The sequence below is a fragment of the Eretmochelys imbricata genome, chromosome 5 (assembly GCF_965152235.1).
Source record: "Eretmochelys imbricata isolate rEreImb1 chromosome 5, rEreImb1.hap1, whole genome shotgun sequence".
Lineage (NCBI taxonomy): Eukaryota > Metazoa > Chordata > Testudines > Cheloniidae > Eretmochelys > Eretmochelys imbricata.
The window spans coordinates 47,139,529-47,155,942 of record NC_135576.1 but is presented as its reverse complement, the minus strand read 5'-3'; the positions used below and the strand labels follow the sequence as shown (position 1 = coordinate 47,155,942).

The following is a 16,414-nucleotide window of genomic DNA, read 5'->3' as shown; positions in this document are numbered from 1 at the left end:
TGACACTTCCTTTGTTTCCACAGATCTTGAGCAATATAAATTCATTGACACCGAATTTATAAACTGCATATTTAAGCATAACAAGACAGGATGTCAGATTACCTTTGATGATGACTACAGTGCCTATTGGATTTACTTTGTTAATTTCCTGGGAACTTTGGCTGTGTTACCAGGGAATATTGTATCTGCTCTTCTGATGGACCGAATTGGACGTTTAACGATGTTAGGTAGGGCTTTGCCAAAATCCTAAAAAAAAAAAACCTAAAGCAGTCTAGATAAGACAAAGTTTTCTCTTTTAGGGTTTGCTGTTCACAAAGGCAAGAAGAAATCCCTTCCAGGGACTTTTTCAGTAGTGTATAATCCTAAACACCTATTCAAAAACACCCAAATGTTAGAAAGTTTGGAAATTAACAGCTAAGGAGCCCAGCCAATTCTCAATTGCCATATATTTGTTCATCACTCAGTATTACCATAAAATAAAATAAATATAATATTTTAAGCACTTGCGGTGGGATTTTTAAAAGTGCTCAGTATTGGCTTGCTCCATTAAAGGGAGAGGGAGCTGTGCACAAGTAATCCTCAGATGGTGGAGCAGACCATTTAGCGAGTGTAGGGAACCATCTAGCTAGTGTAATTTAGAGGAGCCCATAGGCAGGTTTCTATTTTGGGACCTTAGTGGAGGTTGAAAATTAGATGTCGACTCTTCATAATGACAAATCTATGTTCATTTTACTTAAATAACCAAGTAATTTATTATGTTGATTTTCTATGAACAACATCCTATATAAAGACTGAGTCCTACTAAGTCATTCTTGTTAGTTTAATATGGTATGTAAATGCATTCCTTGTAATTGCAAGAAGATAGTTGCCAGAGAAATTGGTTCTGTTTTAGAATTTAGTTTTAAATTCAAATGTGCAGTTTAGTGATTTAAACTCCTCCAATATGGAAAGGCCATTGTTATGCAAAACAAACAAGATTATAAATATTATTATTCTGTAAAAACAATGACTATTTTTTTGTCTGCCTTGAATATAGGTGGTTCTATGGTACTCTCTGGAATTAGCTGTTTTTTCTTATGGTTTGGTACCAGTGAATCCATGATGATAGGCATGCTGTGTTTGTACAATGGTCTCACCATTTCAGCATGGAACTCCCTTGATGTCATTACTGTGGAACTGTATCCTACAGACAGAAGGTACATTGAAATATAACTGTGTTCATTTTGCTGGCTCCATTGCAAAACATATTCAGTCTTATACTGTGTTAATGTGCTAGTTTTCCACTCCTCATTTCTCTTGCAAACAGAGCTAAAAAGAATCTGGTTTCTGAGTGGTTGATAATGTTTGATAATGGTTTGAGACATACTTTGCATCAGATACCTGCTCTTTTGAATTAATACCATAAGAAGTATAGTTGATATGAAACATGTAGGTTCAAATTCTGCTCTCATTTAGACTGTGCTAATCTGTAGTGATTCTGCTGACTTCAGTGGACTGATTTTGGATTTACAATAGCATAACTAAAGGGCAGAATTTGAACCGAAGTATAATTGTTTATTGACTTAGAAATGATGTGGAGACTATAATATAATCACTGGCACTGGGATTTGATAGCATCTTTTGGGAAGGCTAATGGGTTTGGCCCAAGTATGAACTATTAATCAGTCCTGTGAGGATTTGTATGAAGGGTCAGCAGGCATCTACATGATCTCTTCATTAACCAGCTACAAAGAAGCTTCTAGAACACTGTTTCTGACCTTTCCAGCCTCTTGAAGGGCCACCAGGCCACTTCCAATTTCTGCAAGAAAGTTTCTCATCTAACACTGAGATTGAAGCTCTAGATCATTGGTGTAATGTCAATGAAGGGATTAGAAGGACAAGGATGTATAAGATGTTGTAGTTCATCAAGAGTAAAACGAGTAGATCTGAAAACTGAGACAGTTTATTTTCTTCCTTTTATTCTTGAAAAAATGCTTCTGTTGAAATTGCTCAGATTCCTGTCAGTGAAGCCTGGGGGGCATCTTTTCTCACGTTATTGTACATTGTGTCATTAAGGCACTAGATATTTCTAATACAGGACATAAAAATACCCAGAGGCTGCTTATTGCCTAATGCCTTACACACTATTCCAAGCTTTTGGGGTGAATATAGGCATAGACCTTTCCTCGGGAAAGGAGAAATTACAGATCCAAGTATAGGTACAACATTCACCTCAAGTTCCTCTTTTGCAGAAAAGCTTCAAAGATATTTTCTTTTTTTACACTGGCAGTTCATCTCCATTGTTGTAGCTATCTCAGGATAACCGTACCAGATGACTTATGAATCCAAGCATTCTATTTTTATGCCACAGTGTTTTTATTACACCTCAGGAAGAGCTCTTCCGGTAATAATCATCCCATCAACCAAGCATTATAAACCTTCTTTACAGATAGCTATTTTTCTGGCATTCCTGAATGTAATAGAAGTAAATATTTTATTAAAGCCAGGTAGAGGAAAATTACTGTGGTAAAACTCATTAATTTTAGTGGAAGAAAAAATATAATAATTTTTAATAATAATAAAAAGTTACTACTGGTAACTGCTCCATCTACTTTTTTACATGTCAGCATATATCCTAATGAGTCTGCATTACATCTATACTTAATCGTTGCTCTTTAGCAGTTTCTGCTAATACCACTTCTACAACAAAGAGTTTTCCTATTTGTCCCTTTAAAACAATTGACACACAATAACACTTGCCCACAGTTCCACCACAAAAGATGATTTCCAGCTGAAATTTCTTGTACAAGGGCTCAACCAGAGAGCAAATATTTTTATATTACATAAAAAGGCTGGTTGGTAGAATCTGCTGATCTTTGACTGGCCATTCGCAATATATACTAAGGGCAAGATTTTCACAAGACCTCAGCTCCCAGCACCACCTGTAGCTGGTCGTGGGAGCCGTTGAGTATGAACACTTTTGGAAATGTGGCCCTAACAGTGGCTTTCTGGGTTATTTATATGCAGGGCTGGCCCTATGGTTGCAGAGTTATGTGAAAAGTAACACTTGCGTGGACTCAATTTGCTGCTCCTTTTCCTGTAACTGGCCACCTCTTCCCCTCTCAGTATGTTCCCGTGCCAATTCCTGCCTGCCTGTGATCCCTCTCTCCCTGTAGTGACACCTACCCTTTGCCTGTTTATGAGGCTCCATGGGCTCTGGGGTTCCATCTACATTGCCTAGGAAACCATGAGCAGAGAAGAAGTACAACTTCTAAAGAGGGACTATAGACCTAATCCAAAAACCACTGAAGTAATTAGACTCCTGTGGGAAGTAAGTGTTCTCTGAGAGTAGTTCCCAGAGAGTAGTTATCAGTGGTTTACAAGCCTGGTGGAAGGGCATAGCAAGTGGGGTCCCACAGGGATCAGTTCTGGGTCTGGTTCTATTCAATATCTTCATCAATGATTTAGATAATGGCATAGAGAGTACACTTATAAAGTTTGCGAACAATACCATGCTGGGAGGGATTGCAAGTGCTTTGGAGGATAAGATTAAAATTCAAAATGATCTGGATAAACTGGAGAAATGGTCTGAAGTAAATAGGATGAAATTCAATAAGGACAAATGCAAAGTGCTCCATTTAGAAAGGAACAATCAGTTGTACGCATATAAAATGGGAAATGACTGCCTATGAAGGAGTACTGCAGAAAGGGATCTGGGGGTCATAGTGGACCACAAGCTAAATATGAGTCAACAGTGTAACGCTATTGCAAAAAAAGCGAACATCCTTCTGGGATGTATTAGCAGGAGTGTTGTAAGCAAGAAGCGAGAAGTAATTCTTCCACTCTACTCTGCGGTGATTAGGCCTCAACTGGAGTATTGTGTCCAGTTCTGGGTGCCACATTTCAGGAAGGATGTGGACAAATTGGAGAGAGTCCAGAGAAGAGTGACAAAAAATGATTAAAGATCTAGAAAACATGACCTTTGAGGGAAGATTGAAAAAACTGGGTTTGTTTAGTTTGGAAAAGAGAAGACTGAGAGGGGACAGGATAACAGTTTTCAAGTATGTAAAAAGTTGTTACAAGGAGGAGGAAGAAAAATTGTTTTTCTTAACCTCTGAGGATAGGGTAAGAAGCAATGGGGTTAAATTGCAGCAAGGGAGGTTTAGGTTGGACATTAGGAAAAACTTCCTAACTGTCAGGGGGATTAAGCACTGGAATAAATTGCCTAGGGAGGTTGTGGAATCTCCATCATTGTAGATTTTTAAGAACAGGTTAGACAAACACCTGTCAGGGATGGTCTAGATAATACTTAGCCCTGCCATGAGTCTACGGACTGGAGTAGATCACCTCTCGAGGTCCCTTCCAGTCCTATGATTCTATTATATGAGCTGCTGCTATATGTTATGGGAGTCAGATGGAACTATAGAGGAGCAATCAGAAACAGTGTTCTAGCTGAAAGATCAGGTGTGTGTTTGAGTGTGTGGATGAGTGTATGATTCAAAGAAAATATTATTACAGCAATTATTATTTATATAGCACCAAATATGTGCTAGATGCTACATAATTTATTATTTTGTATTAGAAGTTGGTGTATAAAGACAATATTTTAATTCTAATAGTTCAAACTTTATTGGATATTTAATAGATCATGTCTCACAATGTGGGTTAGTGCCCTGGGAATTTTGAGTCATCAAAAATGCACTTTCCAAAATGTTCTTCAAAATACAAGCTTTCAGGCTCCACAGAGCTCTTCTTCTTCTCTGTGGAGCTTGAAAGCTTCTCTCTTTCACAAACAGAAGTTGGTCCAATAAAAGATATTACTTCACCCACCTTGTCTCTCTCATTTACGGGAGACCAACACAGCTACAACAACACTGAAGACATCCAAGTACAGGCTGACACAATTGACACAACACAGGCTGACATAACAATTCTTTCTGTTATAGTCTATTAGGTAAATATTTATCTGTAGACTTCACATGTACCCTTATCGTGTATCAGTCTCTAGATCATCATAAAGAGTTTCTTAACCTTTAGAACCTTCCAAATAATTGTTCTCTCATCCTTCCTTCCCCCGACTCTTCCATCCCTGCCTCCATCCCTGGTTCTGATTACCCTTTCCCTGTCCCTCTGAGACCTCTCAGATCTTCCTAATGCTCCTTTACTCTCACCTGACTGCACACTAGCACACAGGCCCAGTCCAAAATTGGCTGAGAGTCTTAAGGTACTGTCTTGCCTCTTCCTGATTGCCAGCCCTCTCCCCTGCATGGAGCCATTCTGTCCTATATTATCAGTTACTTACCACTACCAGCTGTGCACTGCTTTCTCTGCTGTTTCCCTGCCTGTAGGAGAGGTCAGGAACCAGAGGAAAGCAAGGTGCAGCTGGAGAGTGGGCTAGAAAAAAAGCAGGTGTTTTCCAGCTGTGGGAGGTGAGGCTTAACATAGGCAAGTGATCCAACCCAAGAACCCCTCCCTTCCTTCCAGCACAGCTCCCCAGTAGGTCTTAGAAGCTAGCTGGACCCCACTCCTGACAATTTGCCAATGTCATGAGGGTTAATAGGTTAGATGTTTCATACATAAATTACTTGTAGTACAATTTAACATATTGGATGTAAATTTTTAAAATAATCAATGTACATGACATACAGTGACATCTTTTTAATTTTTCCCTGTGTTGGTATGACTACAGGATAGAGTGTGGGTTGTTTCAGTAACCTAACTGCATTTGTGAACCTTAACATGTTTAGATTTCTTTTAAGTTTAACCTTAACTATGAGTTTCCTGGGTTTTCTAATGCTTGGGTTTGAGGTAATTACAATACTCCATTTAGTGCAGTTTGTCCTAAATGACTGCTATGTACTAACTCAATCTTCATACTTTTTGTCTGGACATACAGAATAAATCTTCATCAGAGCTGTTCAACTGCAAATATAAGAGACTACATAGAATGTGAAATAGGAGATACGCCTATTCTCTCATTAGGATTTTAAATGTACACAACAGTGACTCTGATACTTCTGGGTTTTTCTTTACTGCTTTATACACACATTTTTGTACAATACAATAATGATTAGCTGCATTAGTCCAGTTTCTAACAGCATAAAACAGGTCATTAAAGATAGTCACTTGTTGAGCATTACCTTCCTTCAATATGGGTTGCTCAGCCAAGAGACTGGTTCTAGAAAGCCTTTGATTAGTCTCAGACTCTCAGTCCCTGTAGTATCTGGCCCAAATCAACCTACAGCCACTTGAGGTCCTCCCAAACCTTCTCTCTTCCACACATTTAAGAAATATAGGTTCTGAACCCTTAAGATCTTCCCAGATTAATTGACAAGGAAAGTGCTGCCTTGTATTTTCATGCAATCTCAAAATATTTCTCCCTCTGTTCCATGAGATTTTTTCTTATCAGAATTGTATCTCAATTACACAAAATAAAATTATGTTAAAAGAACATTATTAAGGTTGCAAAGTCAAGCACTCACAAGTTTGGAAATGCCAGAATTAAGGTTGCTTAGCAACCTTGAATCTGCCCCTTATATTTATTTTTCTGATGGGACCCTGACTCATTCAGTGTACAGGATGGACAGTGTTCCCTCACTGAGCACGCTATCCAATATTTCTTTTATCTTTACTTAGCATGTGGTTCCAGGCATTATTTACTGCACACCATCCAAACCCTGCACTGCCTACGGAATTATTAATTTCCCCATGGTTATTTTTCCCCTTAAGGTGCTCTACTGTAGTTTCTTAGTTCTTTGCAATCATTAATTAATTATGCACAGTGGTATTATTGTCCCCTTTTCACACAGGGGGAACTGAGGCACAGTATGGTCAGCAAATGAGGCAGGGGTCCTACAGACAACAGTGTCCTTCATTGTACAGCCCTGATTTATCTCCAGAGCAGGTCCATGTGCACTGTACACTGGATCGGGTAGGGGACCTGTGGGAAAAAATAGAATGCAGTCAAGTGATGAAAGACTGTACCATACTGCAGATGCACGACGAGGTAGAATTAGGGTTGCACAGGCAACCAGCTCTATTTGTAATACACATTTGAATGGAATAGGGCTAAAAGTCTCTTAGGAAGATTTTCTTACTTTAAAATTCAATTGCTACATTCATCTAAATGACAACAGCTTCTTGTGAACAAATTTGGGGAGCACCAGGATTAGAAGTTAGAACTCTCACCCAGGAGTAGCTGTGACCAGATAAATAAGCCAAACCTAAGTGGACTTTGGAATAAGACTGATCAGTATGGTCATCTCATTGTACCTCCTTCCGGTCACATTAGATCAAGTAACCCAACAGTTCATTAACTTCACTAGAGCTGCCAGACATCTGGATTTTGATCTTGGCCAGCTAATTTAGAGTTCACAATGTACTGTAAAATGCAGTCATCACATCCTGCTTTTTCCCCAAAGCATTTGAAAAGAGTGCATAGAGTTCGGTCAAAAATGAAAAATTACAGATCTACTTACTGCTCAGTGCACCCATACTTCGTTTCCCTTTCTGAGCCTGGAGAACTCCCCCAGAGTGATAAATATCATCCACAGGATATTTTAAACCCTATGTTGTACTGTTGTTGCTGTCAGAAGAGAAATTTTGTATTCATCTCTGACATAGCTTTGCAGTCACTGACTCACAGTACACTTCCTGGCAGTTATTTTCTACCGCCATCCTGTGGATGTGGTTCAACTGCACTCTGTTGAAACTCATGTTTGTTTTCTTATGACATAAAATGCCTCAGAAATTGCCCAAGTTTCTTCCCTCTTCTTTCCCAGTGGTGCAGGCATTCGAATAGTGAACTCATTCCTTTGTGTGTTGAACTGTAAATAATTCACTTCCTAATTACTGGGGTTATGATTCCTCATCAATTCATACTAAAGTCTCTTCCTCAATGCTGCAAAGATATCTAGTCTGCTATTCTCTGTCTGCTCCATTTATTTCACATCCATCACCAGAGTATCTGGTGGCCTTACAAAATTATAAAAGCACATGAATGATCTAAAACTATACTGGAATTTTCTCCTCTCCCCCACACTAGTAGCAGGTACAGTCACCTAGAACGTCTGTTCACCACTCTGACTCTTCTACTCATATTTTTTATTTGTATTCTGTTCTGCTCCACCCCAACACAGGCAGAGTAGTGGAATTTTTGAACCTGTTCTCCTGGCTAAAACCCTCACAAGTCTTTCTTTGCTGTCTTTATTTTTAGGCTACTGCTGTATGTTTTGTTTCAGATATGATCTCAAGGAGGATTCATATGTAATATAATTCTGATCATTCCCTCTGCTGAATTGCACTTGTCCTGTCCAGCAGATGACTTCAGATAAATTCAGCTGGAAAAACTTTTTGTAAAAAGCACATGGATTTTATTAACTCACTTGATCTAGTTATCTAGGTACTTGTCAGAGTGTCTATCTCCTTCCTCCCTCCCTCTCACTCTTTAGCATCAAGGATGTAAAAATCTAGGACCTCTAATTCTCGGACTGTAATTCCTTTTCTTATATCTCCAATTCTATACTTCCATGTTCAGTGGTGAAATGATCACATTTCAGGGATTTATAACCTGACTATACAATTGTCCTTGATGAACCATTAATCTGATGCAGAAAGGCAAATTCTGTGGTCCTACTTGTGGGTAAAATTTTGCACCTTGTTAGTCTAGGATATGAAACTGTGTCCTAATGTGAAAGGGGGGAAAAAACGGACATGCTTGAGTTGTTAACGTTAGAAGATTGGCCATAGCATATTGAGGAAAAACTGCTAGCTTCCATTATATCTTCTCACATATATTTCGGGGAGCCACGATAATGCTATTCATAGTCTTATGTGAAGACGTGGATGGAACCTGGCACTGGGTCTGGAAACTAAAGTGTCCAATCCCTAGCCTGTACAGACAGGTGTCCCTTCAAATGCTGCTGGGATTTCAGGAAGATACAGTCACTAGGTGCTACGGCTGCAAGGCCAGACCATTAAGTTTAATGGTACAAGTACCTGGCCCACAGAAGAATATACATGGCATTCAGGGAAAGAGCTCTGGTGATCTATAGGCTTGGGTCACTAACCTCCCATTTTTAGCCACTTTTTTCATTTGCGACTTTGGCTAAAGGAAGCCGTTTCCCTTTGTCATGGCTTAACTAAACCAGGCCTCCCTTGCACCAGAATTAAAACCTACCTTCTAACTGCCACTGCGTTGGCAGACCCCATATTGTTATTCTATTATTATTGAAAGATATAAAATAAATAATTTTTCAAGAGTTGAACAAATCCACCCCACTGCACTATCAGTATTGATGTGATGTGTTCCTGTCAATTTTCTAAGCTCTGCACAGGATTCTGACTAATAACTTCCCCGGTCCCTAATGGGAATCACATAGAGTCAGAAAACAGGAGTTTGTGCCAATGATTTGTCCATTAACTGATCAATATAGTGCCGGTTGGTACAATGTTTGGTAAAGACTTCATGCCTTCAGGCATCTGCATTTCAATCCACACTGAGTGCTTTGATGATTCACCAGGTTTCCTGAATGCATCCGATGAAGTGAGCTGTAGCTCACAAAAGCTTATGCTCAAATAAATTTGTTAGTCTCTAAGGTGCCACAAGTCCTCCTTTCTTTTTGTGGATACAGACTAACACGGCTGTTACTCTGAAACAAGTTTCCTTGATGATTCTTAGAATGTCAGTACATTTCATCTCCTCTTTGAAGCACAGAAGCAAGGATTGCAGCTATACAGAGATACAGGGGCAAGACTGTGCCCTGTTGTGCCTGGGGATTGGGGCAGATACATACAACATTTCGCAGTGCCTCTGTCATCCTAGAATGAGTTATGGGTGCAGTGAAGGGAAGTATTAATATGGGATATAATTGATTTGAATCTCAAATATTTTAACAGATACATTTGTATTTTAAAGCTGTAGGGTCTGACTCTGCTTTCCTTGAGCATCGAAACTCTTGTTCATGTTTATTGGTGCACATGGCACGAACAGTCAGACCCATAGTTTCAAGATTCAAGTCAGCGATCAGAGGTGATTGAAAATAGAACACTGTTCAGATGCAGCAAGAAAGGACTACATTATTCAGACATTTTTCTTCATTCTTTTGAACATCTTATTTTTGTTCCTGGTCACAATTAACAACATGGTATTTCATGCAACATTTTATGCATGGAGACTGCTTAAAGACCAAAAGATTACATTTACTACAGGGGTGTTTGCTTTAAAACCTCGAAACAGTCAAGGACAAAGAAAAATGGGCTTATTTTAACCGTCTTATTCATCTCTCTTTATGATCATTTGACAACGTTAATGAGATCACAAAATTAGCAGCACCATCCAGTTGCGAAAGTTTGACTATGCCAATTAGTTTTTTGCAAAAAAGAGCTGGGTTTTTTCAGTACCTGAATTCTGCACCAATTTAGTTCAAATATATGACATACCATATTTAAAAAGTACCTTCATGTCTGAGTTAAAATACAGAGACATCCACCTGATAGCAGGCCCGGAATATACTGCAGGTTTGGAATGTGCTCGTTGTAGAGCACAGGATATGAAAATAAATGTTCCAAATGTTCAGGAAATTATATGCAGGCCCTTGTTATAACTAGATGATGTAAGCAGATATCATCTGTGAAGCAATTTACCTCTACAGAGTAATATAAAAAGTATCCCCATATGTTCCTTAGCATTGCCCTTCCAAAGATTTAATGTCTAGACATGTGTCTAAATTTGCATTAGCTAGATCTGTATTCTTTTGTTGGTTCTGTTAACTCTTATTCAGTTAGCTTTTACTGCATTTAGGCTGAGACCTGTTGACAGAAAAGGATTATGTTATCGCTTCATAAATATTGTTTTTCTCAGTGTTCATAATCTTTTGGGCAAATTTTTGGCTTTCGGACACTAGTGGAAGCTACAACAAGTGCATATGTGTGTGTAGGTATGCATATAAATATATATATAAAATTAGGGTTGTCAATTAATTGCAGTTAACTCATGTGATTAACTCAAAATATTAATTGCATTAATTGTGCTTATAGCTATGGAATACCAATTTAAATTTATTAAATATTTTTGGATGTTTTTCCACATTTTCAATATTGATTTCAATCACAACACAGAATACAAAGTGTGCAGTGCTCACTTTATATTATTATTTTTTATTACAAATATATGCACTATGATAAACAAAAGAAATAGCATTTTTTTAATTCACCTCATACAAGTACTGAAGTGCAATCTCTTTATCATGAAAGTGTAACTTACAAATGCAGATTTTTTTTGGTTACATAACTGCACTCAAAAACAAAACAGTGGGAAACTTTAGAGCCTACAAGTCCACTCAGTCCTACTTTTTATTCTGCCAATTGCTAAGACAAACAATTTTGTTTACATTTACAGGAGATACTGCTGCCTGCTTCTTATTTACAATGTCACCTGAAAGTGAGAACAGGCATTCGCATGGCACTTTTGTAGCCGGCGTTGCAAGATATTTACATGCCAGATATCCTAAACATTCGTATGCCCCTTCCATGTTTTGGCCACCATTCCAGAGGACAGGCTTCCATGCTGATGATGCTCATTAAAAAAAATAATGCATCAATTAAATTTGTTACATTCTTCCCTGCAAGGAGTACAGTATGTCTCCTGCTCTGTTTTACCCACATTCTGCATATATTTCATGTTATAGCAGTCTCAGATGATGACCCAGCACATGTTGTTCATTTTAAGAACACTTTTACAGCAGATTTGACAAAATGCAAAGAAGGTACCGATGTGAGATTTCTAAAAATAGCTACAGCACTCGACTCAGGGTTTAAGAATCTGAAGTGCTGTCCAAAACCTGAGAGGGAAGAGGTGTGGAGCATGCTTTTAGAAGTCTTAAAAGAGCAACACACTGATGCGGAAACTACAGAACCCAAACCACAAAAAAAGAAAATCAACCTTGTGCTGGTGGCATCTGATTCAGATGATGAAAATGAACATGCGTCAGTCCACACTGCTTTGGATCGTTATCAAGCAGAATTCATTATCAGGATAGACACGTCCTCTGGAATGGTGATTGAAGAATGAAGAGACATATGAATCTTTAGTGCATCTGGCACGTAAATATCTTGCAACGCCAGCTACAACAGTGCCATGTGAACACACCTGTTCTCACTTTCATGTGACATTGTAAACAAGAAGCAGGCAGTATTATCTCCTGCAAATTGTAACCAACCTTGTCTGTCTGAGTGACTGGCTGACCAAGAAGTAGCACTGAGTGGACTTGTAGGCTCTGAAGTTTTATATTGTTTTATTTTTAATGTAGTTTTTTTGTACGTAATGCTACATTTGTAAGTTCATCTTTTATGATAAAGAGATTGCACTACAGTACTTGTATGAGGTGGATTGAAAATACAATTTTTTTGTTTTTTACAGTGTAAATATTTGTAATCAAAATAAATATAAAGTGAGCACTGTACACTTTGTATTCTGTGTTGTAATTGAAATGAATATATTTGAAAATGTAGTAAACATCCAAAAATATTTAAAGTAAATGGTATTCTATTGTTTAACAGCGCAATTAATCACAATTAATTTTTTAAATCACTTGACAGCCCATATCTATCTATCTATAAGTACTGATCATAACAAATAAATTATATATCTTTAGGGTTATATTCTGTGCATAAATAAAGACAAAAATGAAACAATACCCACTTCTCTTACTAATCAATCCTTTTCTTCTACCATGATACTCTTCCCAGTACCAATCAAGCTCTCTGCCTTCACCACGATTGCCGCCAGCACCAGTCAGACTGGAGATACGGCTCGTCCAAAAGGTCCTCCTTGTACCAGTCAACTTCCTTCAAATACCACTATACTGATGCGGGGGAGGGATAGTTCAGTGGTTTGAGCATTGGCCTGCTAAACCTAGGGTTGTGAGTTCAATCCCTGAAGGGGCTGTCTAGGGCAAAAATTGGGGATTGGTCCTGCTTTGAGCAGGGGGTTGGACTAGATGACCTCCTGAGGTCCCTTCCAACCCTGATATTCTATGATGCCCTATTTTGCACTATGGCACTCCCCTCGTTGTGAGCCTCACCTTACAACATAGACTCTCCTGGAGAGATAGAGAAAATCACATCCTGCTCTCTAGGGCCCCTCTAAGAGTACATTTACATTGCAGCTGGGAATGGGCGTCCCATCATGGGTAGACAGACATGCGCTAGCTCTGCTCAAGCCAGTGCACTAAATATAGCAGTGTGGCCGGCAGTAGTACGGGCAGTGGCTCAGGCTAGCTGTCCAAGCACGTATCCGGGGGTCCAGGCGGGTTTGTACTCAGGAGGCTAGCCCAAGCTGCTGCCCATGCTATCCCTGACTGTGCTGCTATATTTTAGCTCAGAACTAGCACCGGTTGAGCTGCCAGCCTCCCAAGGTTCCCATAGTCCTCCCCTTAATTGGTTTTTTCAACAGTTTTTAAGAATATAAGAATGGCCTTATTGGCCAAAGGTCCATCTAGCCCCGTGTCCTGTCTTCCGACAGTGGCCAATGCCAGGTGCCCCAGAGGGAATGAACAGACCAGGTAATCATGTGATCATCATTCCTAGGGCTTCCTCAGTAGGCAGTGGCTTTAGCAGCTTTTCAGGCAACATTGCAGTAGATTCTTTGGTCCATCTCTCAGTCAGCGGGTTTCAATAGCTTCTTGGGTAATATATTTACAGGGCTTCCTCAGTTTCCTCACTTAAAAACTGAGTCTCACAGGTCTGCACTATTCCCTCTCTTGTGCCACAAATCTTGCAGCCTCAAAGGTTCCAAGGCATTTTAGTTTCTCCTCTCAAGCATAATTCTCAGCAGACTCTCTGGCTGCAGGCAATGCTTACATACCAGAGTAATAGCCACCTAAGGGACAAAAGGTACAATTCCTAGATTTGGTGGCCACTCGAAGTGGGCCTCCCAGGACTCTCCTGCTTACCCTCTCAAGCAGTATCTCTTGATAGCTTCTGCTTCCCATCCGCCTGTCTCTTTTCCCCGTAGACATATCACTGAGTTTTTTTCCCTAGTGTGGTATGTTAAAGGGGCACTATGTGTTGCATAAAAAAGAATAATCAATACTTTAATCAAATGGAACAATATTTTGCTAGAGTCCAAGTATTTTAAAGGTTGCAGGGGAATCATAAAACACAGCTGTTGGCTGCAAGTGACCTGTGGGCACTAGAGTACATGCCAAGGGTCTAATATAGCAATGATGGTTATAATCACACAGCAAGACTGATCGTGTGTCATGAGTTCAGAAAGTGCATAATTCACAGAGCTAATGTGGAAACAATAGATATCAACATATGATTTTTGTCCCATAAGAATTCTTGGAAAAGAAGCTTGTTGACTTCAGCATTTGTACAACATCCCACTACAGTGTCGTCTTCTTGGCCATCAGGCTTCACCCTTGTGTTCCTCTGACTGAAGCCCCTGATGACACAGGACACCTCTGTCCAAACCCATATTAACTAACACTTCTGATACTTTTTGCCTTTCTTTGTTTCTATTAGAGGTTTTGTTCTCTTTGGGACATCCTGTGCAAAATTACCTAAGTAACAGTCTCCATAAGATATATTCATGATTAAACAAGGTTTATTCAAATCAAAGCGGTTTGCAGAACATATCTAGTTTTAACCTTGTCATCAGCTAAGCAGACTAGTTAGTTACTTTTGGACTTTGATACCGAATATTAATAGGATCATATAATATGTTTCCATAAAGCAATGTCCACTCAGATGCATTTTTGTTAGATTCTCAGCTAGCAAACCACCTCCCTTCCCTGTCCTGCAGAATCTCTTGGGGCACGTCTACACTTCAAATTAAAACCTGTGGCACCAAATCTCAGAACCTGGGTCAATTGACTCAGACTCCGGGGACTTGGGCTGCGGGGCTGAAAATAGCAGTGTAGAGGTTCAGGCTGGGGCTGGAGCCTGGACTTTGAGGCCTTCCCTGCTTGCAAGCTTTCAGAGCTGAGGTTCCAGGCCGAGCCTGAGTGGCTACACTGCAATTTTATAGCCGCACCCACAAGCCCAGGTCAGTTGACCCAGGCTCTGAGACTCGGTGCTGTGGGGTTTTCTTTGCAGTGTAGTCATACCCTTACATCTCACCTCCAGCCCAAGACCCATTTTTCAAGCCCCCATTTGGTTCATGTCCAAAGTCTTAATGTTCATTATTATACGAGGCTGAGATCATATGAGCATTTCTACCAAGTACTGTTTGATCAGGTGTGCCAGCTGGAGGAAATTAAAACTTTCTGTTCCCCATACAAAGATGATTGTCCCCTTGTTTTGTTGGCACACTATAAAATCAAGAGGCCAGATTCTCAGCTGATGTAAATTGGGATGGCTCCACTGAAGTTAATGGGGCTACCCTGATTTACCCCCACTCAGGATCTGTCCCAAAGGCTTTAATTTTTCAAGCATGTTTAATGTTATTCTTTTTTTCTTTTAGGGCAACAGGCTTTGGCTTTTTGAACGCACTATGCAAAGCAGCAGCTGTACTTGGAAACTTAATATTTGGTTCACTTGTTGGCATCACCAAAGCAATCCCCATTCTTCTAGCTTCAACTGTTCTAGTGTGCGGAGGTCTGGTGGGACTTCGACTTCCTGACACAAGAACCCAGGTGTTGATGTAAAACTGGAAAAAAGCCATTTATGATGTATTTCCCTCTCCTTTCAAGTGTCAACTCTCCTAACTGAATGGTGCAAAGGCTTCAGATTTTAGAATGGTGATCAGATAGCAGAAATCTAACTCAAAACGAGATATTTTTCTGTGACAGAGGTTTAGAAACTTCCATAAGAAAGTTTTAAAGTTTCACCTTCTTTCGCATATTTTTTCTGTTTAATACTTTTTATCTTTCAAACTGCAAAGCTACCTCTTGAAACATTTTCAAAGACATATTCAGGAAGAGAAAACTGTGCTCATAGCTAGGTGTTTAAAATGCAAGCGTATTGTCACATCTAGGACATTAAAAAATAGGTCCTAGATTTTTGCCATGACACCATTGGCTTCCATAGTGATACAGACAAGGAAGTCAATTATTTAACAGTATTGGTGCAGTAAATGTCAATCTTACACAGATCAATGCATGCAGCATTAAACAGGAAACTGCATATTCTGAATCCGTACTGAAAATATTAACGTTATGTGACTATATTTAAGCAGTAGGGACTTCCTGCTTTCTCAGAAAAGGGCACAGCAGGCTTTGGCAGTGGCAATGCCTCTTTCAGGGGAAACCATCTTATGTAGATTCAATCAGGGGTAAAGAATAACAATTGCAATCATAACAGTAAAGCTGTCTGTGCTGAGAAACAGCTCCTTCTACAGCAAAGCTTGTAATGGGTGACCAAAGTAAGAGAATAGGAAAAGAAGCACTTTCACTGCTTGCTGATCCTCCAGAGTGTATTTAGAGATACCAAC

General features: G+C 39.5%; 1 protein-coding gene across 1 annotated transcript in view; it reads left to right on the top strand.

Annotated features, from left to right (window-relative positions):
* The window catches only part of SV2C (synaptic vesicle glycoprotein 2C), a 168,423-nt gene extending 152,794 nt beyond the window's left edge, over window positions 1-15,629 (top strand). The window contains exons 10-12 of the mRNA XM_077816311.1: window positions 24-227; window positions 1,037-1,196; window positions 15,446-15,629. Of these exons, the coding sequence (XP_077672437.1) occupies window positions 24-227; window positions 1,037-1,196; window positions 15,446-15,629 (548 nt within the window). The remainder of the gene's footprint in view (window positions 1-23; window positions 228-1,036; window positions 1,197-15,445) is intronic.
* Window positions 15,630-16,414: the final 785 nt, after the last annotated feature.